Source organism: Macaca mulatta, chromosome 16 (genome assembly GCF_049350105.2).
Source record: "Macaca mulatta isolate MMU2019108-1 chromosome 16, T2T-MMU8v2.0, whole genome shotgun sequence".
Classification (NCBI taxonomy): domain Eukaryota; kingdom Metazoa; phylum Chordata; class Mammalia; order Primates; family Cercopithecidae; genus Macaca; species Macaca mulatta.
The window spans coordinates 68,276,574-68,298,182 of record NC_133421.1 but is presented as its reverse complement, the minus strand read 5'-3'; the positions used below and the strand labels follow the sequence as shown (position 1 = coordinate 68,298,182).

General features: G+C 51.5%; 3 protein-coding genes across 3 annotated transcripts in view; 2 read left to right on the top strand and 1 right to left on the bottom strand.

The window, feature by feature from the left end:
• Positions 1 to 21,609, top strand: part of MPP2 (MAGUK p55 scaffold protein 2) — an 84,256-nt gene that overhangs the window by 19,582 nt on the left and 43,065 nt on the right. The gene's annotated exons all lie outside the window — the stretch shown is intronic.
• LOC106994062 (uncharacterized) lies at positions 250 to 9,514 on the bottom strand. Its single transcript, XM_077972032.1, has 8 exons — positions 9,386 to 9,514; positions 8,100 to 8,202; positions 6,405 to 6,644; positions 4,889 to 4,959; positions 4,577 to 4,684; positions 2,938 to 3,081; positions 805 to 974; positions 250 to 644 (listed from the first exon to the last, which is right to left on the bottom strand). The coding sequence occupies exons 6-8, from the start codon at positions 2,938 to 2,940 to the stop codon at positions 491 to 493; spliced, it is 327 nt and encodes a 108-aa protein (XP_077828158.1). The 5' UTR covers positions 2,941 to 3,081; positions 4,577 to 4,684; positions 4,889 to 4,959; positions 6,405 to 6,644; positions 8,100 to 8,202; positions 9,386 to 9,514; the 3' UTR covers positions 250 to 490.
• On the top strand, positions 12,213 to 21,350 carry LOC710806 (leucine-rich repeat-containing protein 37B-like). Its single transcript, XM_077971048.1, is given in 9 exon segments — positions 12,213 to 12,308; positions 12,310 to 12,381; positions 12,474 to 12,760; positions 12,762 to 12,941; positions 13,441 to 13,517; positions 13,520 to 13,686; positions 15,760 to 16,331; positions 19,699 to 19,893; positions 21,164 to 21,350. Coding segments are annotated over 9 exon segments (1,818 nt in total). The 5' UTR covers positions 12,213 to 12,227.

Here is a 21,609-nt window from a genome sequence, read left to right as displayed (position 1 = left end):
GCCATCTGTGCAGGACTACCAAGGCAGTAAGTGTGTTCTCCAGGACCTGCATCTGTGTCTCTATCACGGGGTGGAGGGCCAGACCCACAAGGCCATGTATGGGTGACGTGGAGGAAGGTGGATGGGTTACCAGAGGAGGACCCCCAACAGCTGAGGTCTTTTTCTCCCACAGCAGAAACTCCAGAGGCCCCCTTCACCTCCAATGGACTGGTCCCTCCCTGACCCCAGGCCCACAGAAGTCACTGAAGCAACAGAAATTTGTCTTTATTGTTTCCACTGAGGGGATGAGGACGGGTTGAGGCCCCTCTCAATATAAAGGGGTTGGTGGGAGAGAGGCGTCTGGAGGCCAAGGCCCAGCCTGGAGAACGAAGCTCCCCCGCCTGGGCGCTGTGTCTCCCCGAATGCCCGCCCCCAGGAGCTTCCTCTCTCTATCACCCAAGCTTCCCCCAGTCCCGAGGCCCCTGGCTCGGTGCCAAGCGTCCAGGCTGTCCTACCTGGGGCCCCGGGAGGAGGTCGGTGGTCGGGGTTCCGAGGTATTCAGCAACTGGGGGTTCGTGGTGGTCCATGGAGGGTATTTCGTGCCTTTCGATGGGGAGGCGTTCGTGGCGTTCGCAGTTTTCTTGTGGTTTTTAGATTTCTTCGGGCTGGGAACAAGTCTTTGCAGTCATGAGGCTGCTCCCCCAGCCCAGCTCGGGCTGCGATGTGCGTGGGGGTGCCTGGTGGGGTCCGTGTCCCCCCCTCCGCGCCCCCCCCACCCCTCCGCCTCCCGCTTTCCTCCCTACCTCACGCCTTCCGCCGGCCCACCTGCTGTTGAAGAGCTTCCCTATGTACTTCTTGAAGGAGCCTAAGTTCAGCCAACTGGCGGCCCTGGGCTGTGGCACTTGCAACTCCTCGCCCAGGGCACCCTCGGGCTGCAGCAGCAGCAACACAAGGCCCACTATGGCCAGAGCGAATACGCAACGCAGAGCCGGCGTCTGGAGGGGGCGGGGCAGACAGAGCCGCGGGCGGTCAGGTGATGCGGGGACTGGGGTCAGCGCGGCGCCCCGACCGGAGCTTGCAGGTGTGCCGCGCGGTGGGCAGGCTGGGGTGCAGGGGTGCTCAGACCGAAGGACGTGTCTATTTCTGGGACACACACCAGTGCACAGACGCCATAAGGAACATCCTGGTGCCCGGAGCAATGATGCACACCTGGACATGCCCTGTGATGCAGGCAGAGCATCAAGGTGCTGTGGCTCACGCCTGGAATCCCAGCACTTTGGGAAGCCGAGGCGGGCGGATCACCTGAGATCAGGAGTTCAAGACCAGCCTGGCCAACATGGCGAAATCCTGTCTTTACTAAAAATGCAAAAATTAGCCAGGCGTGGTGGTGGGCGCCTGTAATCCCAGCTACTCGGGGGGCTGAGGCAGGAGAATTGCTGAAACCCGGGAGGTGGAGGTTTTAGTGAGCTGAGATTAGGCCACTGTACTCCAGTCTGCCCAACAGAGCCAGACTTCCTCTAAAAAACAAACAAACAAACAAAAAAACCCAGAAAAGAAAAAGAAAAAAAAAAAAAAAATGAACGGGGAGACACACCCTAAGGTGGACACATGAGGATGGCATAAAGCCATTGGTCAGCTCCCTATCCTCACCGACCTCTCTCACACAAACTCCTTGCTTGTCCCCCTCTTTTCTCCCTGCTGTTCCTGCAAAATGACAGTCACTCTGTTCTCTGCCTGGAAGACTCTTCCTCCAGACATCCTCATGGGCCAGCTCTGTCTCCCCTTGTAAGCATTAGCTCAAAATCCACCTTTTAAATGGGTCCTACCCTGCACACTTATTTAAAATTGCAACCCAGTCGGGCGCAGTGGGATTACATGCCTGTAATCCCAGCACTTTGGGAGGCCAAGGTGGGAGGACTGCTTGAGCCCATGAGTTCGAGACTAGCTTGGGCAAAAGACAGACAGCCTGTCTCTACAATTTAAAAAGTAAATAAATAACATAATATTGCAACCCAACCCCTCATCTTTCTGTATCTTTTTCTTGCTTTATTTTTGCACTGTTTTTTCTTTTCTTTTTCTTTTCTTTTCTTTCTTTCTTTCTTTTTTTTTTTTTTTTTTAAGACAAGGCCTCCTTTTGCTTTCCAGGCTGGAATACAGTGTCGGGATCATAGCTCACTACAGCATCAAACTCCTGGGCTCAGGCCATCCTTTTGCTTTGGCCTCCCAAGTAGCTGGGTCTACAGGTGCATACAATCATGCCCAACTAAATTTTAATTTTTTGTAGAGATGGAGTCTTGCTATGTAGCTCAGGCTGATCTCAAACTCCTGGCCTCATGAGATCCTCCCGCCTCACCTCCCAGAGTTCTGGGATTACAGGTATGAGCTGCCACATCCGGCCTGCACTTTCTAACTTACTATATTCTGTACTTACTATATTTGTTGTCTGAGTCCCTTCCCAGCAGCATATCCTCCCTCAATGTAAGCATCATTAATTACAGCTGGGCTCTTCGCCTATTTTGTCTATTGATGGATTACAAGCACCTAGAACAGTGCCTGGCACTTAGTAGATACTCAATAGTACATATTAAATGAATGACTAACAGTTACACAGAGGAAAGCCAGTCTGAGGATTCACACACCCAATGCACAGAGAATTTTGTGCCTGCAACACACAATGATTCACAGACTATGGTGCCCATAAACATGATGCACACCCCCAGAGCTCCTAAGCCCCTCAGCCCTCTTTTAACCAGGAACTCCCCTCATCACCATCACCCCAAGCAGGAATAAGAAGCCGTAGTAGCTATCCTGGCCCTCAGAATGGCAGACGAGGCTGCCTTGGCCTATCTCCTTCATGCCCTTAGTGGGCCTGAGGAGGGGCCCTTGGTGCCAGGCCCCATCCCCAAGCTCCTAGAGAATACAGCTGATGCGGGCCCAGACTTGGCCACCAGACATTACCATGGTGCTGGGCAGCTGCAGAGGAGCTCAGCAGAGCGTCACTGGCCCGGACCTGAGGCCCTTTATATTCCTAAGCATCCATGCCCCCTTTTCCTCTGAGGCTCCACTCCCAGCATAGTCTTCTTTTCCTCCCTGTGTCATGACCTGAAAGTCCAGAACAGAGAGAAGGTGGGGGTGGAAGCACATGGGCTACCAGCTGTTCTGACCAGGTCACAGTCCCTGCCGGGGGCCCAGAAGTGTGGGTGGCAGAGGCAGGGAGGCCTGGGGTGTCAGGTAACTTTTTGCTCTGGGGTTGAGAGGGGACTGTGCTTTTCCCAGGGGTTACTGTCAGAGTTTGGAAGGGGGTTATTCTGAGACCAGATACCCCTCCCCATCTGGCTAGATCCAAGGTACCTTTGCCTCCTTCCCCTGCAGGGCTGCTTTGGGGTCCCAGCATCCCTATTCCCTGCCCCTAGGCCTGCTGCCATGGGGAGGGGGTGGAGTTGCAGTTTCTGGTTTCAGGATTGCAGGCCCCGCTGCACAGCCTGGAGATTTTCTCAGCCTGCCTGACCATTTTGGAGCCCCTGAGGCATGACCTGCTGAGCCTTCTGGAGGGCGGTGGGTCTTGGCTGCTTGGATAATGGGCTTAGGCCTTGGCTGCCTCAGGCCACAGAGCCTCAGCTGTGTGGCCTGTCAGGAACCCTCTACCTCCTCAATATTGCTGCTTTTCTGGGGCAAGTTGTAAAATGTGTGCCAATTCTTCGTGCCTACCCCAACCCCAGAAGGGGCACAGTAGGAAGAGCAGGGACTTCTGGATGAGAATCCTGACTTCACTCCCTCCTGACTGTGTGACCTTGATTAGGGGACATTATCTCCCCTGAGCCTCCACATCCTCATCTGTGAAATGGAGCTGGTTGCATCCTGGCATAGGACTGTTGTGAAGATGAAGTTGGGTGATGTAGCTTAGCCTCTGGGCAGCTCCCAGCACATGCTAGGTGATTAACAGGCTTGAGCCCCTCCACTCATAGAAGAACCCCCTCCAACCTTTTTTTTTGGAGATGGAGTCTTACCCTATTGCCCAGACTGGAGTGCAATAGTGCGATCTCGGCTCACTGCAGCCCCTGCCACGCAGGTTCAAGCGATTCTCCTGCCTCAGCCTCCTGAGTAGCTGGGATTACAGGTGCCTGCCACCATGCCCTACTAATTTTTGTATTTTTAGTAGAGATGGGATTTCACCATCTTGGCCAGGCTGGTCTTGAACTCCTGACCTCGTGATCCACCCACCTCGGCCTCCCAAAGTGCTGGGATTACAGGTGTGAGCCACCATACCTGGCCCTAAAAGAACCCCTTCCTCCCATCTCTACTTGTCCCAAGAGTGTCTCATCTTCTGGCCTCTTCTTATTAAAACTTGCCCTTGGCCAGGCATGGTGGCTCATGCCTGTAATTCCAGAACTTTGGGAGGCTGAGGTGGGAGGATCACTTGAACCCAAAAGTTTGAGTATGCCTGTGGTCCCAGGTATTGGGGAGGCTGAGGTGGGAGGATTGCTTGATCCTGGGAAATTTAGGCTGCAGTGAGCCAGGATTGTGCCACTGCACTCCAGCCTGGGTGACAGAGCAAGACCCTGTCTGAAAACAACAGCAAACAAATATACAAACCAACCCTGCTCTGAGTGGGGGTGAGAAATTCAATGTCAATGTCACTGAAGTTTATGGGATGACTCAGTAGCCAAGTGAGACCAGGACCGCATTTCTATGGAGGCAAGAATCCCTAGAAAAAGAAATGAGAGTCCCGTGATAAATTTCCATAGTACAGGTGGGAGGAGATATCTGGGGATCAGTGTACCCTAAATACCAGCACACAGGCTATTCCTTATCCCCATTAGTCACAGCCCAGTGCTGAAGAGCTCAAGAGCTCCCCTCCCCCAAGAGCTCAAACCATGTGTCCCTTGCAGCCTTGGCTGCCCATACAAACCCAGACTCTTCTGCAGGCACTGGAGGCTCTCAGGCCCTAGCTCTTCCAGACTCCCTTACTCATTCCAGGAACTGTAGAGGGATACGGGGAGGGAGGAAAGGGGGAAGAGAGGAAAGGAAGCAGCTCAGAGGCTGCCTGCTGCTCTCTGAGGGCAGGAGGTGGCAGCCCTGCAATGGGCAGGATGAGTGAATGTGGCTTGAGGACACAGCTCCGGGTGGGTCTCCCTGTCAACTGCCTCTTAAACTCTGACTGCAAGTTCCCACTTAAATGGAACTTCCAAATTCACTGTGGAGTATGTGCCCAAATTCCCAGAGTGCAGCAGGCCAGGGGCTATGGCCTCCACTTTTCAGAGAAGAACACTGATGCAAAGAGAAGCTACTCAGACACCTGGTGCCGGCACAGCTGGGGCTAAACTCGCCATTTTGACTCCAAGTCAGTGTGTGACCATTTGGACCAGCCTATTTCTGAGGCCCCTGAGATAAGCCCCATGGGCTTCCTGTGAGGCATGATGGTTCTCAAATATCATTCTCTGCTACCCACTGTGGAATGGACCCAATGACAGAGTGACCTTGAGTCTCCTGGCTGACTTGCCCCAGACTGACCATCCCACCCACTCCGGGACCACTGCTCTCCTCTCTGCTGGGTGTGGCCCAAAGCTGGCCTCCCACCAGCTCACTACTTCCTACCTGCCCTCCAGTGCATCTGGGTGCTGGTGACGTCCCATAAGAGACACAGAGAGAGGCCATTAGCTCGGATGCTGACCGTGGAGAGCAGCTGGCCTAGGAGGGGCATGGCTGCCCTGTACAGCATCACTGCATTTTTTTTTTTTAATGTCCCATCAAAGCCCTTTCTCCTTGGTGACCTGTGTTCTCCCTTCTAGACTGCATGCTTCCTGAGGGCAGCTGAGGTCTTGTTCAGCTCTGAACCTCCAGCATCTAGCACAGTGCCTGGCTCACTGTGGGCCTCCATGGATGCTTAGTGGGTGGGTGGAAGTGGGAGGGAGGCAGGAAGAAGGGAGAGAGGTAAAACGAGAGTGGAAGGGAGGGAGGGACTGATGGATCAATGGATGTGATGAACAAAGGGACAGATAAAGGAGCGAACAAATGCATGGCCTGGCTCATGTCGTCGGGCCTGGAACCAGCTGCTGCCTGTCCTCATGTCTTCATGTGCCTTGTTTTGCGTGTGTGTGTGAAGAAGCAGAGGAAGGTAACTGGGGGACCCCCATCTCATCTGTGGGCTCCTCCAGGAATGGGCTGTCTCCTTCTCTCTTGGATCTTTCTTGCTCCTCTCCTCCCCGAAACCTGAGGCTGGGCCACACCTGGTCTTCAACTGTCTCTCATTAACTCCCAGGACTCTTCTCATTTGGAACTGTGCTAGGGTAGCAAGGGCAGTGTGGTCTGGGCACAGGTGCCAGGGGAGAGGAAAAGGCGGCCTCTCCCAGCCTCCTTCTCCCAGAAGCCTTCTTCCCCTGCCCCCACCAGCCCTCCTCCTCCCATAGCCCACCTCCCCACCTTACTTGAGCAGGCCCGTGCTGCCCTCCAAGCTGTAGTTCCAGCGCTCCTGCCGGAACTGGAACTGGCACTCCAGGCTGAGGTGCACGGCGTCCCACAGGGTCTCAGCCAGGCTAGGCTTCCTCCCACAGAGTTACTTCTGCCGCCAGGACAACTTCAGCAGGTCACACTGCTTCAGGTGGGCCCTGCCCTGTGCCGGGGCCGCCGCAGTGCCCAGTCCTGGGAAGGGCATCAGGACCTCCCGCCTGGTCAGGCAGGAGAGGGCGAGAGGAGGGAGACGGGTGAGCCTTGGGGATGGTGGTGAGGGGCAGGTGAAGGGAATGGGGCCTCCTTGGGTGCCCCCAGTGTGGGTGGAATATACGTCATTCCAGGGCCCACCCCAAAAGAAGTAACCTTGTTCTGGGACATCCTGGCCTCATAGCCAGGGTAAAAGAGCTAAGGTAGGCTGGGTGTGGTGGCTCACGCCTGTAATCCCAGCACTTTGGGAGGCCAAGGCAGGATGATTGCTTGAGTCCAGGAGTTTGAGACCAGCCTAGACAACATAGCGAAACCCCATCTCTACTAAAAATACGAAAATTAGCCAGGCATGGTGGCACAAACCTGTAGTCCCAGCTACTTGGGAGGCTGAGGCAGGAGGATAGTTTGAGCCCAGGAGGTGGAGGCTGCAGTGAGCAGAGATTATGTGGCTGAACTCTAGCCTAAGCAACCGAGTGAAACCCTGTCTCAAAAAAAAAAAAAAAAAACAGAAAAGAAAATCAAAGGTAGAACCAGGCAATGGCTCCTTTTGTTTGTTTGTTTGTTCATTTGAGACGGACTCTTGCTCTGTTGCCAGGCTGGAGTTCAGTGGCTCGATCTCCACTAACTGCAACCTCTGCCTCCACTTGAACCTTAGGTTCAAGTGATTCTCCTCCCTCAGTCTCCCGAGTAGCTGGGACTACAGGTGCGTGCCACCACGCCTGGTTAATTTTTGTATTTTTAGTAGAGATGGGATTTCACCATGTTGGCCAGGATGGTCTCAATCTGACCTTGTCATCCACCTGCCTTGGCCTCCCAAATTGCTGGGATTACAGGTGTGAGCCACCGCGCCTGGCTGCAGTAGCTCTTAAGGTGCCACATCCTGCTTAGATGTGGCACTTATGTTGCTGATGTGTCACTGGTCAAGGTAAGTCCTGTGGTCAAGCCAGGAGTGGTCAGAGAAGCCCACGTTCCTCTGAGCCAAGGGCACAGCTCTCCTGTTTGGAGCCACCTGCCTTAATCAGGACATCTGACTGGATGCCACGCCCTCTCTGTATGCCCCAGAAGTTAGAAGCCTCACTGGAGGGTATGTGGCCTGGCCAGGCCCCAGGTGCCCTCAGAAATCACCCATAGATTCCACACTCATCAGGTGCAGTCAGCCCACCATGGAGCATATCTCCGAAACCTCTGAGCAGAGACAGATGCTATCGGGCTCCCCCTGGCCAGCCTGGCCCTGGGCTCCTCTCCCAGACAGGGTGAGGGCAGGGACCCGTTAATCATTAATCTGGGGGCAAATGGGTAATTTTCCAGTCCACCAGGTCTACACCCAAACCCCTCCCTGCAGCCTGGCAGGAAGCCCTCAGAGCCTTCGCAGGTCCAGAGCAGAACTGGATGTCAACTGTAGCTGAAGAGGCCACGCCTTGACTGGCTTCCAGTGTGGAGGGCAGCTTGGGGGCTGCAGCTACCTTGCCCTCAAATGTCTTCCTCCTCACACTGAGGGCTGGTGTGAACGGTGACTTCTGCTCACACAATTCCTGTGTTTCAGAAATTGGACCTCCCTGGTGGCAGCTGATTGACAGAGGGGAGAACAAGCAGGGAGTGATGGAAATTTTGGCCAATGAAGCTTTATATCCTTCAAGACCTGCCTCAAATGCCGTTTTAAGAATAATAGCTATGATTGGTTTTTTTTGTTTGTTTTTTTTTTTTTTTTGAGACGGAGTCTCGCTCTGTCGCCCAGGCTGGAGTGCAGTGGCCGGATCTCAGCTCACTGCAAGCTCCGCCTCCCGGGTTCACGCCATTCTCCTGCCTCAGCCTCCCGAGTAGCTGGGACTACAGGCGCCCACCACCTCGCCTGGCTAGTTTTTTGTATTTTTTAGTAGAGACGGGGTTTCACCATGTTAGCCAGGATAGTCTCGATCTCCTGACCTCGTGATCCACCCGTCTCGGCCTCCCAAAGTGCTGGGATTACAGGCTTGAGCCACCGCGCCCGGCCAAGAATAATAGCTATGATTGTTATATCATCATAGCTACATTATATGTCATATGATATGATATATAACACATTATTATTATTACTACTTGTTTTTGAGACAGAGCCTCACTGTGTGGTCCAGGCTGGAGTGCAGTGTCACGATCTCTGCTCACTGTAACCTCTGCCTCCCAGGTTCAAGCAATTCTTCTGCCTCAGCCTCCTGAGTAGCTGGGACTACAGGTGCGGGCCACCATGCCTGGCTAATATTTGTATTTTTAGTAGAGACAGGGTTTCACGATGTTGGCCAGGCTGGTCTCGAACTCCTGACCTCAAATGTCCACCCACCTCAGCCTCCCAGAGTGTTGGGATTATAGGTGTGAGCCACCACGCCCAGCTCAAGCTGTGTTCTTGTCTGGGACTCCCCTATAGTATAGAGTGGAGGCTCAAAGTTGGTTTGTCTAACTAAAGGCGTCATCCTTGATTATGACCTCTGACATCTAGAGAGTGCCAGAATTCCCTAGGCTGCACTTGGTCAGGAACATGCACCCTAGTGTTTCAATCTCCAAACATTAACATTTTGCCTAACAACCAAACTATTCAGATTCAGGTTCCTTTAGTAATGCCTATTTCCTCCCCCCACCCCACACAGCAAGCGGGCTGTACGCTTCATTCTCGTTAGCAGGACTAAACATCTCTGCTACACTTGGTACCAGGCTAGCCGGTTGGAGGACCCCTAATTTTCTGCCTCCTAATTCTAACAGTTGACCCATGTGTACTCACCTTCATATCCTGCTTTATCTCCCAAAGGCTGAACTCCGTTGTTCAGGCAACCACCCAGAAACACATGAATACTATCATTCTCCTCCACCAAGTCCAGTATCCGCACCTCAAGGAAAACAGCTCTGAAGTGGAATGCCCACTGCTTCGAAACCCAAATGCTGAGTACAGCGCCCCTATTCAGAAGGAAGCAGCCAATCAGCAACACCCCTCTTCCTTTTATATTAAAGTAAAAGGCAAAAATGTTAGTCCAAACTGTACCATGTTGTAAGCTCCCTGCTATTTGCAGACCTCGCTCAAAGTGAAACATTTCACAGAGGTTCAGGCGGTGAGAAACATCCTACCTAACCACCTGACCACAGGGCAGACAAAGCCCAACTAAAGAAACATCCCTGGCCTGGCACGGCGGCTCACACCTGTAATCCCAGCATTGCCGGAGGCTGAGGCGGGCAGATCACTTGAGGTCAGGAGTTCGAGATCAGCCTGGCCAACATGGCGAAACCCCATCTCTACTGAAAACACAAAAATTAGCTGGGTATGGTGGTGTGCGCCTGTAATCCCAGCTACTCAGGAGGCTGAGGTAGGAGAATCGCTTGGACCTGGGAGGTGGAGGTTGCAGTGGGCCGAGATCACGCCACTGCACTCCAGCCTGGGTGACAGAGTGAGACTCCATCTCAAAAAAAAAAAAAAAAAAAAAAAAAAAAAGAAACATCCTTGTCATATCTTGCTGGACAAAGATCCAAGGAACACCATGATGACATCCTGCTGGAACAAGGGCCAGAACCACCTCATGATGGGAACATCTCATCGGTGTCCTGCCAGGCAGCAAGCCCTACTGCCCAGACCCCTCTGCCCCTTACCTATCCATTGCCCCAGCCTGTAAGTAGTGGTGGGCTCTGGCATTAAGCTAGTCTCCCACTTCTGTAGGGTTTATGCTGGACGTAAAACCTGCATTTGCTGTTGAGCTGACCTCTGTGTGTGTGTCTTTCTTTAACCCTTGCTTTTTCTTCAAAACCTAACAACAGTAACATATGGTACAGGTTTGTAGCCTAGGAGTCCTAGGCCATCCCATATAGCCTAGGTGTGCTGTAGGCTACACCACCTAGGTTTGTGTAAGTATACGCTATGATGTTAGCACAATGGTAAAATCACCTAATGACACTTTTCTCAAGCTCCTCACATGGCAGGCAACGCATAACTGCATATGAAAGCTCTTAAATAGGGATTAAGTTTCTAAATTAATCTCAAAAGAAAACAATCGTTATTTACTACATATGAAATGTTCTTTTTTTTTTTTAAAAAAAAAAAGGAGCAAAAGTGTTTCATTTCAGTGATAACTTAATCTGGAGCTAGAGTGTTTTATTTAACTTTCACCCCAAAGTTGCAAAGTGTTTTATTTTGAAGGTTTTCCCTGTAAAATAAATATTTTAATTCAATTTAAATAAAACCCACCAAGAAAACCTCAAGCTTTAAGAAGTCTCGCTTCCTGTGAAATGTGAGAGGAAGTCAGCACTGATTTCAGAAATCTGATTATAACAATAGATCCATCCCTAAATGAAGTGAATCTTGGAATCCCTTCCACTTTAAAACCATTACTATGCACCTTATGCCTCTGCTAGGCACTGGAGTAAGATGAAGCACCTTCTTGGAGTTTACATGCTGGTAATTGTGCCAGACAGTAATAAAATACGTAAGAATGGCTGTGGGGGAAGTCAGCTGTGTTCTAATTACAGTCGCATTTCAGGACATTATTTAACATGTTGACTTTAACAGCCTAAGCCTCTTCTCCATGTGTGCACACAGGGTAGATCTCTGAAGGGTGGCGCTGTAACTTCTAGGGTAATGGCTGTGTTGAGTCAAGGCAGGATGACAGTTCAGCCTCCTCCCAGGCTAGTGCAAAGGGCTCTTCACTCGGATTAAAGCCTTCTCTCCCAGACTGAATTGCCCACCCCCAACACCCCTCCTACAGAAAATGTGGAGTCCTTGCTTATTCCCTGGCAGCCCTACCTAGTAGGGTGGTGAATTCATTATCAAACATGCAAAACATGCAACCAGAGATAACGAAAGTTTAGCGAAAACAGCAACATTTTGGAATAAATGACTGTAATGTGCGTGGTGCCTGCCACCCGAACTGGCGCCCATTTTGCAGGTCAGTTGCTCTCCCTGGAAGGAAGAGTATTCTCGGATTTCACCTTGGAGGAGGAAGAGTTCAGGCTGCCAGAGCCGGACTAGCACTTCTGAAGATCCTGAGGGGAGGTCCTGTGACTTCCTTGGGAAGCTCAGCCTCGACCCCACCCCACCCCACCCCACCCCACCCCACCCCACCCGACCCCACCCCACCACCACAGGCTGCTGGAGTCCTGGGACCACCCAGGTCTTCGGCCCAAATCCTTCCTCGCTAAGGGAAGGGGAGGGGTGTTCCGGTGGGGCCAGGGTGGGAAGGGGACGTTGGGCGGGATTGTGACATAAGATCGCCCTGGTGACATGGAGAGATCTGGACCGAGCCTAGTAAAGGTGGTGTAAATAAAGGTGTCATAAAGGATGGGGCGGGGCGCGCGTTTGTCAGGTTTGTCTCAGGGCTGCCAGAAAGGCTCCCGCTCAGTGCAGGAGTGTCATGTCCCAGCTGCGTTTCTGGGGCCCATGGCCCCTCTTCACATGGCAACTATTGTGGCTACTAGTCAAGGAGGCTTAGCCTCTGGAGTGGATCAAGGACCTCTAACCCCCTGCAGCCGACTGAGCCCTGGTCTTCCGGCTCATCCTATCTCCCATGGGAATCTCCCCATGCACTTACTCCCCTGGCAGAACCGGGGGCTTTGATTACCTGGGGCCCTCTGCTTCCTCGCAGATGTCAGCCCCACCCCAGAAATTGACTGAGAATTTGGTTCGGTTCCTGGACATGGATTCAGCTGGAGAGCTGCCCCGCCCCCCAGCCAGAGCAGTTCTTGGCTGCACACCAGAATCTAAATGATAGACAGACTGGACAAGAAAGGCTCCCAAAGGTGGTTCCAATGCTCAGCATCCAATGTCACCCAGCGTTACAGTTGAACCTTTGGACCTGTGACTTACCATCACTCCAGAACCCACTATGGAGGTGGTTGCAATGCTGGACTGGGATCAGAACCAGACCCTAGTTCAGCCTCCTCACCTCAAAAGTAAGGTTCAAACTGCAGATCTAGATCAGGCAGATGAAATACTTGCTCCACCTCTAGACAGTAAGGATTCAAAAGCAGACAAGTTTATTGTTTCTCCCAAGAACACGAAGAAAGATCTAGCTCAGCGTCGGAAGCTTGCTAACATTGTTGGAACTCCACACCGATTTATATCAAAACCTCAGCAGAATGAATATTCACGTGTGGATATACTGTATCCCGGCTGCCTGCCCAGAAATCTGGGTGAACCCAGATGAGCCTCCAGGACTCCCTGAGCAAGTTGGACTTTGTCAATTCTGTCTAGAACCCAAAACTCAAACTGCAGAGACCCTTGAAGACATCCAGTCCTCTTCACTCCATCAAGAAGCCCCAGCGAAGATTCCATGGCTCTCTGAGGAGGTAGAACCTTCTCTAACCCATCAGGAGGCCCCAGCTCTGCCTTCACAGTCGCTTCAGGGGGTCCACTCTTCTTCAACAGAGCAGGAGACCCCAGCACAGCAGCAACCTGCCTCTGAAGAGACTGTAGCTCTGCCATTGATACATCATGAGGTAAATGTTCCATTGAAAAGTTAGAGTGAAACTCAGCACTCATGCTTGCCCAGTGTCACAGTGAAACCTGTGGATGTGGAGCTTGTGGTAACTCCAGAGCCAGGTAAGGAACTTACATCAAGCCAGGAACAGGCCGCTGCTCAGCCTCCAGAGCACCCCGAGGAGGTGGACTTTTCCTCAACCCAATTAGAGGCCCTAGCTCAGACACTAGAGTACCCTGAGGAGACGAAACCCTCTGTAACCCAGCAAGGGACCCCAGCTGAGCCTCCAGGTCCTCCTGTAGAGGCTGAACCTTCCCCCAGTGAGCAGAAGCAGCCAGCTCAGCCTTCTGAGTTTCCTGGGGGGGGTTGAACCTTCTCAGACCCAGCAGGAGGCCCCAGCTCAGCCTCCAGAGTCCTCTATGGAGAGTCTAGCTCAAACTCTACTGAATCATGAGGTATACTTCAACCTCCAGGTGAGGATCAAGCTCATTATAACTTCCCCAACATTACAGCTAAACCTGCAGATATGGAGGTTACCATAACTTCAGAGCCTACCAAGGAGGCAGAATCTACCGAATCCCAGCAGGAGGCCCCAACTCAGCCTCCAGAAAAGGTGAAACCTTCTGCAAGCCAACAGGAGGCCGCAACTGGGCCTCCAGGTCCTCCTATGGAGTGTGAACTTTCCCCCAGTGAGCAGGAGCAGCCAGCTCAGCCTTCTGAGTCTTCTGGGGAGGTTGAATCTTCTCCAGCCCAGCAGGAGGCCCCAGCTCAGCCCTCAGAACATCATGAAGTCACAGTTTCACCTCCAGGTCACCATCAAGCTCAGCATTCAGATTTGCCCAATGTCACTGTGAAGCCTCCAGATGTGCAGCTCACCATAGCAACAGAGCCTACTGCAGAGGTGGAAACTTCTCCAGTCCACCAGGAGGCTACAGCTCAGCTCTCAGGGCCAGGTAATGATGTAGAACCTCCCACCATCCAGTACGGGGGCCCACCTCTGCTTCCAGAGTCATTGGAAGAGGCTGAACCTTCAGCAATTCAACAGGAGACTTCAGTTCAATCTTCAGAACCTATTAATAATGAGAACCCCTCTCCAACCCAGCAGAAGGCTGCAGTTGAGCATCCACAGACCCCTGAGGAGGTTGAGTCTTCTCTAATCCAGCAAGAGGCCCCAGCTCAGACTCCAGAGCTCCCTAATGTAGTTGTAGCTCAACCTCCAGAGCATCAGGAGGTAACAGTTTCCCCTCTAAATTGTGATCAAGTTCGACCTCCAACATTTCACAATGTCACTGTTAAACCTGTGGATCATGTGGTTACCATGACTCCAGATTTCACTAATCAGGTTGCAATGTTAACCCAACAGGGGGCTCCAGCTGAGCCCTTAATGTCCCCTGAGCAGTTTCAACATTTGAAACACCAGCAAGAGATTATAATTCAGCAGCTAAATAACCCTGAAAATGATGAACTTAGTTCAATCCATCAAGAGCCCACAACTCAGCCTCCAACTCAGCTCTCCTCAGACTTTGAAAGTTCATTGAATGATGAGATGATATTTTCACCTCTAAATCTATCTTCAATATTCAGAAGTAATTCAACTTTGCCTAATACCACTGTTAAAAATGTGGATATGGAGCTTACCCTACTTACAGCAGTCACTATGGAGGTTGAACCTTCTCCAGTCCAGCAGGACAACCCTCCTATTCCTATTGAAGAGGCTGACTTTTCTCTAGCCCAGCCTGACCTCCCTTCCCCACCTCTGCATTCCCCTGAAAAGACTGAATCTCCAGTCCAGCAAGAGGCCACAGCTCAGACTTCAGATTTCCCTAAGGAGGTAGAGCCTTCTCCAGTCCAGCAAGAGTTCCCAGCTGAGCCACCAGAGCCCCCTAAGGAGGCTGAACCATCTGCAACCCAGCAGGAAGCCTCAGGTCATCCCACAAAGTGCACTGAAGAGATCAGTCCTCCACTGCAATGGGAGATAGCAGCTCAGCCATCAGAGCCACCTGAGACGGTCGAGCTATCTCCAGTCCTACAGCAGGCCCCAACTCGGCTTTTAGAGCCACCTAAAGAGGTAGAATCCTCTCCAGTCTAGCAGGCAATCTATGCTCAGTCTTCAGACCCCCCCATGGTGATAGAACCCTCTCTGACCCAGCAGATAGCCCCGTCTTTATCTCCAGAGTTCCCTCAGGAGGTGGAACCATCTCTAACTCAGCAGGAGGTTCCAGCTCAGATTCCAGAGACCACTATGGAGGCAGAACCTTCTCTGACCCAGCAGGAGGCTACGGTTCAGACTCCAGAGCTCCCTAAGGAGGTAGAATCTTCAAGGCAGCAAATGGTCCCAGCTCAGCTTCCAGAGCCACCTAAGGAGGTTGCAGCTCAACCTCCAGCTCATTATGAGGTGACAGTTCCAACACCAGGCCAGGATCAAGCTCAGCATTCAATATTGCCCAGTGTCACAGTTCAACCTTTGGACCTGGGGCTTACCATCATTCCAGAACCCACTATGGAGGTTGAACTTTCTCCAACCATACAGGAGACCCCAACTCAGCCTCCTAAGAAAGTTGTACCCCAACTTCTAGTATATCAAGAGGTAACAATTCCAACACCAGGTCAGGATCAAGCTCAGCATCCAATGTCACCCAGCGTTACAGTTCAACCTTTGGACCTGGGACTTACCCTCACTCCAGAACCCACTACGGAGGTTGGACATTCTACACCCCTGAAGAAGACTCTAGTTCCTCCAAAGCATCCTAAGGTGACACTTCCACATCCAGACCAGGTTCAGAACCAGCATTCACACCTGACTCAAGTCACAGTTCAACCTCTGGCCCTGGAGCTTACCATAACTACAGAACCTACTACAGAGGTTAAACCGTTTCCAACCGTGGAGGAGACCTCAACTCAGCCTCCAGACCCGGGGCTTGCCATCACTTCAGAACCCACTATAGAGATTGGACATTCCACAGCCCTGGAGAAGACTACAGCTCCTCATCCAGACCAGGTTCAGACTCTGCATCGAAGCCTGACTGAAGTCAGAGATCCACATACTGAGCTAGAACCTACTCAGGATTCATTGGTGCAGCCTGAAAGTCACGCCCAAAATAAGGCTTTAACTGCACCAGAGGAACAGAAGGCCTCCACAAGCACCAACATATGTGAGCTCTGTACCTGCGGAGATGAGACACTGTCGTATATTGATCTCAGCCCAAAGCAGAGGCTCTGCCAAGTGCCTGTGCCAGAGCCCAACACCTACAATGGCACCTTCACCATCTTGTAAGAATCACCTTTCCTCAATTGTCTTCTGTGTCCTGCCTCACATGGCAGCCTTTTCCTGGGCGCCTTCCTGGGCCGCCTTTATCTCCCCAAGCCATACTGACAACTGACTCTGCTTTCACTTTTCTTGTCAACTCTTCCTTCTCCTCATTCTCCTTTAATGTTAGGCCCCTTCTCCAATCTTTTGCTTGTGATTGCTCAGCAACATACATCTTAAATGTACAAACAAATTATTGAGTGAAAGAAGTGATACAGAAAATAGTATGTATAATATGATTTCATTTATATAATGTTATATAATGTTCAATGTGGCAAAACTAAACTATGTTATTTATGACTGATATATAATAGGTAAAATTACATTTTATTTTATTTATTTTTGAGAAAGGGTCTGCGGTGGTGCAAACACGGCTCACTGCAGCCTGGACCTCCCATGCTAAAGCAATCCCCGCATCTCAGCCTCTCCAGTAGCTGGGACTACAGGTGCACACCAACATGCCCAGCTAATATTTAAATTTTTCTAGAGACAAGGTCCTGCTGTATTGCTCAGACTGGTCTTGAACTCCTGGGCTCAAGCAGTCCTCCTGCCTTGGCCTCCCAAAATGCTGTGATTACAAGTGTGAGCCACCGTGCCCAGCAGAACTATTTTATTTATTTATTTATTTATTTATTTATTTTTATTTTTATTTATTTATTTTTTTGAGACAGAGTCTCACTCTGTTACCCAGGCTGGAGTGCAGTGGTGCTATCTTGGCTCACTGCAACCTCTGTTTCCCAGGTTTAAGTGATTCTCCTGCCTCCGCCTCCTCTGAGTAGCTGGGATTACAGGCACACGCCACTACCGCCTGGGTAATTTTTGTATTTTTAGTAGAGACGGGGTTTCACCATGTTGGCCAGGCTGGCCTTAAACTCCTGACCTCAGGTGATCCACCCGCCTCAGCCTCCCAAAGTGCTGGGATTACAGGCGTGAGCCACTGCACCCGGCCAGAGCTTCATTTTAAAAGCAAGAATATTATTACAAAAGTCAGGATAGTGGTTACCTATAAGGGTTAGAGAGAGGGTTATGATTGGAAAGGGGCACACTGGGGGCTTCTGGGATCATTAATTTATTTCCTTGTTGCTGAAATGATGAGAGACGTATAATCTCCACCCTCACCGAGTTGTCATCACCCTGGAGAGGAAGGAGGCAGCCAAAAGAGAGAAGTATTGTCTTGTAGACTTATTAGGTTCACACAGTATCGTCCTTCTCCAGTGTGCAAGGCGTTGTCTAAATAGGTCCAGTGAAAGCACTACAGAGTAGCCATCTTTTAAAAAAATTGTTGGCCACATTTTTAAGTTCGCAGGGGAGGGGGAATGTCTCATCCTCCAGCCCTCCTGAGCCTAGGCCCTGTGTGAGATGTGTCACCATTTCTTGGACACCATATTGAAACGAGAAACGTTCCTTTGTGCCCCTTGCAGGGCATGGGACAGGGAGCGTGACTTGGTTCTTCAGTGCCCTGCTGCTCAAACCTTTAGGGGAGCATACAGACAGGCAGGATGTGGGGCTCCGATCCCATGGCAGTGTCTAGGGGTGAATGCTTACAGCTCCTGAAGCCCCAGTGGGCATGTGTTACCGTGTGCTCTTTTAGTTTTGCCGTCTATAGGCGGCTTGTGTTAACCAGCTCAACTGGACCCTTTACCTTGTCGCCAGGACAGAGGGCTTTCTGTATCCCAGGTTCTTGCCTTGGTGTACCGGAAGAATTGGATCACACCTGGGCTTGCAGAATGAGTGCAAGATTTTATTGAGTGAAGGTAGCTCTCAGCAGATGGGGAAAGCCAGAAGGGGGTGGAGTGGGAAGGTTTTCCCCTGGAGCCAGGCTGCTGAGCAGCCCGGGCTGTCCTCCCACTGCCCCAGCCAAACTTTGCCTCGTTCTGGCGGTTGGTGGCCTGCCCAGCGTGCTCCCCTCAACGCCCTCTCAATGTCCAGCTGCTTGTGTCTTCTTCCGCTGATCTGCTCCTGTCCATGTCCTTGTATGTGTGCCTGCAAGTGTCTCAGGGTTTTTATAGGCACAGGATGGGGGCGTGACAGGCCAGGGGAGGTCTTGGGAAATGCAACATTTGGGCTGGAAAATGAAAATGCCTGTCCTCACTTAGGTCCATGGGCACAGGCCTGAGGGTGGAGCCCTAGCCTGAGACCACACCCTCCTCTACCAGCACTCTCCTTCCCCAATTCCGTATCATTTAAAGGGACCACGCCCTTCCGTATCATTTCCTCCCCTGAACAGGTACATCTAACTGTTGTTAGAATATGGACAATGACCCGTCTTTTGCTGGAGCATGGATGGAGCTAGAGGCCATCATCTTCAGCAAACTAACACAGGAGCAGGAAACCACATACAGTATGTTCTCACGTAAGTGGGAGCTAAAAGATGAGAACTCATGATCACAGAGAAGGAACAACAGACACTGAGGCCTACCTGAGACTAGAGGGTGGGAGGAGGGAGAGGAGCAGAAAAAACTACTGGGTACTAGACTTAGTACCTGGTAGTGATGAAATAATCTGTACAACAAACACCTGTGACACAAGTGTACCTATATAACATACATGCACATGTATCCCATAAGTTAAAAAAAAAAAGTTAGGCCGGGCGCCGTGGCTCACACCTGTAATCCCAGCACTTTGGGAGGCCAAGGCGGGTGGATCACAAGGTCAGGAGATTGAGACCATCCTGACTAACACGGTGAAACTTCATCTATACTAAAAAAATACAAAAAAAAAAAAAAAATTAGCCGGATGTGGTGGCAGGCATATGTAATCCCAGTTACTCGGGAGGCTGAGGCAGGAGAATGGCGTGAACCTGGGAGGCAGAACTTGCAGTGAGCTGAGATTGCGCCACTGCACTCCAGCCTGGACACACAGCAAGACTGTCTCAAAAAAAAAAAAAAAAAAAAAGTTAAATGTGCAACGTATCCCTTAAATTAAAAAAAAAAAAAAAAAAAGGAAACAATCTGGAAAAAAAGAAAAATGATAAATTAAAAAAAAAAAAAGAAGACAATGCTCCTTGCACCCCCATCATTCAGGAATTTCCAAGGGTTTTAGAAGCTTTGTGTTAGGAACTGGGGGCACAGACCAATATATATTTCTTCTTATGTTACACTACCCCAGATAGGAAAACAGAAATTACTCTAGCTATTTCAAACAAAAAGGGGTTGTATATAGGCAATTAGTCCTTATCACTGGAGGGGCTAGAGGTGGTGAAGGTTGGGGAGGAGGAGGTTGCATCACTGGCTTTCAGGCTGCTTTACCACAGCTGATTTCCAGAGGGTGGAAGAAGTCAGGAAACTCGGGAAACCGCTGCTGAGGTCCTTGCAGCCCCATGGTCCCCAGGCTGGTGACTGGTGGGGGAGTATGGAGTCCAGCTGACCAGAGCCTGCACATGTGCTGCTACGGGGGAGGAAAGGATGACTTCTACCTCCTTTCCACATTCCAAATCCCACGTGACTCCATTTTATTGGCAGCACCCCGCTGGCAAGGGAGCCTTGATGTGTGCTTCCTGGGCTTCCGGCAGCTGCACAGAAAGGGGTGAAATTGGTAGGTGTTTGGGTGTCAAAGGGTTTGCAAAAGAAGAAGGCAGGGAGTCTACGGTGGAGTCACATGGTGGAGACCTAACTAAGTCAGAGGCCTGGAGAGGTGTCACTCTAGCTGGGTGGCAGGTGACACACAATCATCCCGAGTTGATTGGAGAAACACCTGGGATTGACTGGGAGTTTTTTCTAGAATGTTTTCACTGGAATGAAAGCTGAGCTGTCTGTAGGCCATATAGTATTGGGGAAAACATAGCCCTCATTGACAAAGGTTGCCAGAGAAAAGGTGTCCACAGGAAAATTCAGGGGTTTTCTTTGTTTGTTTTGGGGTTTTTTATTGGAGACAGTCTCACTCTGTCGCCTCAGGCAGTAGTGTGATCTCAACCTTCACCTTCCAGGTTCAAGTGATTCTCCTGCCTCAGCCTCCCAAGTAGCTTGGATTACAGGCACCCACCACCATACCCCGCTGATTTTTATTTTATTTTTTTGTAGAAACAGGATTTCACCATGTTGGCCAGGCTGGTCTTGAACTCCTGACCTCAAGTGATCCTCCCGCCTTGGCCTCCCAAAGTGTTGGGATTACAGGCTTGAGCCACCACACCTGGCCAGGAAATTCAGTTTCTGAAAATACACCTGTGGATCTCTAGCCTTGAACATCCTTGTATGCTGCTTTAAATGGCTGATCCTCAGTGCCTCCCTTCCAACTCACACGCTTGCTTCCCTACATCAATCTCCCAGAAAAAGGGACCTATTTTATTTATTTTCTTTTGTAGAGATGGGTCTCACCTTGTTGCCCAGGCTGGTTTTGAACTCCTGGCCTCAAGTGATCCTCTGGCCTTGGCCTCCCAAGTTACTGAGATTACAGGCGCGAGCCACCACGACAGGTGAAGCCTATATTAAGCCCTTTTATGCTCACTCTGCGGTACTGCAGAGAGGGCAGGGAGGAAGCAGAGGTGCCCCGGCGTCTTCAGCTGGAGGTGAGCAGGGCGCTGAGGGTGGGAGAGGCCGGGAGCCTGGGGATGGGAGGCAGGACCGCACCTTCACAGGGACACTGCCACCCCTATCCCGGAGGTCAGGACCTCTCGCCCAGCTCTGGCTCTGAGATCCTGGAGGAAGGGAGATGCTGTTGCTACCCAGAGCCACTCCCATTCCAGAAGAGTGAAAATCCTGAGCCTGAAGCAGAAGTGGAACCGGTTGGAGCCGAGGTTTTAAAGAATGGCGTTGGGAAGAGGGTCTGGCGCCGCCCTGTGGACCGTTCCGTCTCGCAGGGCTGAAGGCTCCGAAGACCGCGACCTGCGAACCGCGAGGAGGTTCCACGCGGATGGGGCCACAGCCCCCGCCGGAGCCCCAACACTAGCCCTGGACTTCTCCACCGACTTACGACATGAGAGCTCAATATCTCCTTATTTAACGCACTGTTGTATCAGGTCCCTGTCGCAGCCACTGGCCCTATAGCCTAATAAAGGAGCGGGTGCACGCATTGGGTTGGTGAGCTACCGCCACAGCAACGCGCGTCCTAATCAACCATCCCAAACGGCGGCTGTAATAAGGTTTTCGCAGGCTTGGGCTTCAACGCCGGGCCGGCAGCTGTGCTCTGCGGCTCCCTGAAGGCCTGCGGATCGGCCAGGGGTCTGCGTTCTTTCTGGGCCGAGGCTGAAGAAGCAGCGACTGCACCAGAAAGGCCTTCTGGGTGAAGGTGGAAGCGCACGGGGCC

Excerpts from the sequence above, each read along its gene's own strand:
- LOC106994062 (XM_077972032.1), bottom strand. Across the intron at positions 645-804 it reads GGGAAGCTCTTCAACAGCAG|CCCGAAGAAATCTAAAAACC; the intron begins GTGGGCCGGCGG and ends ACTTGTTCCCAG.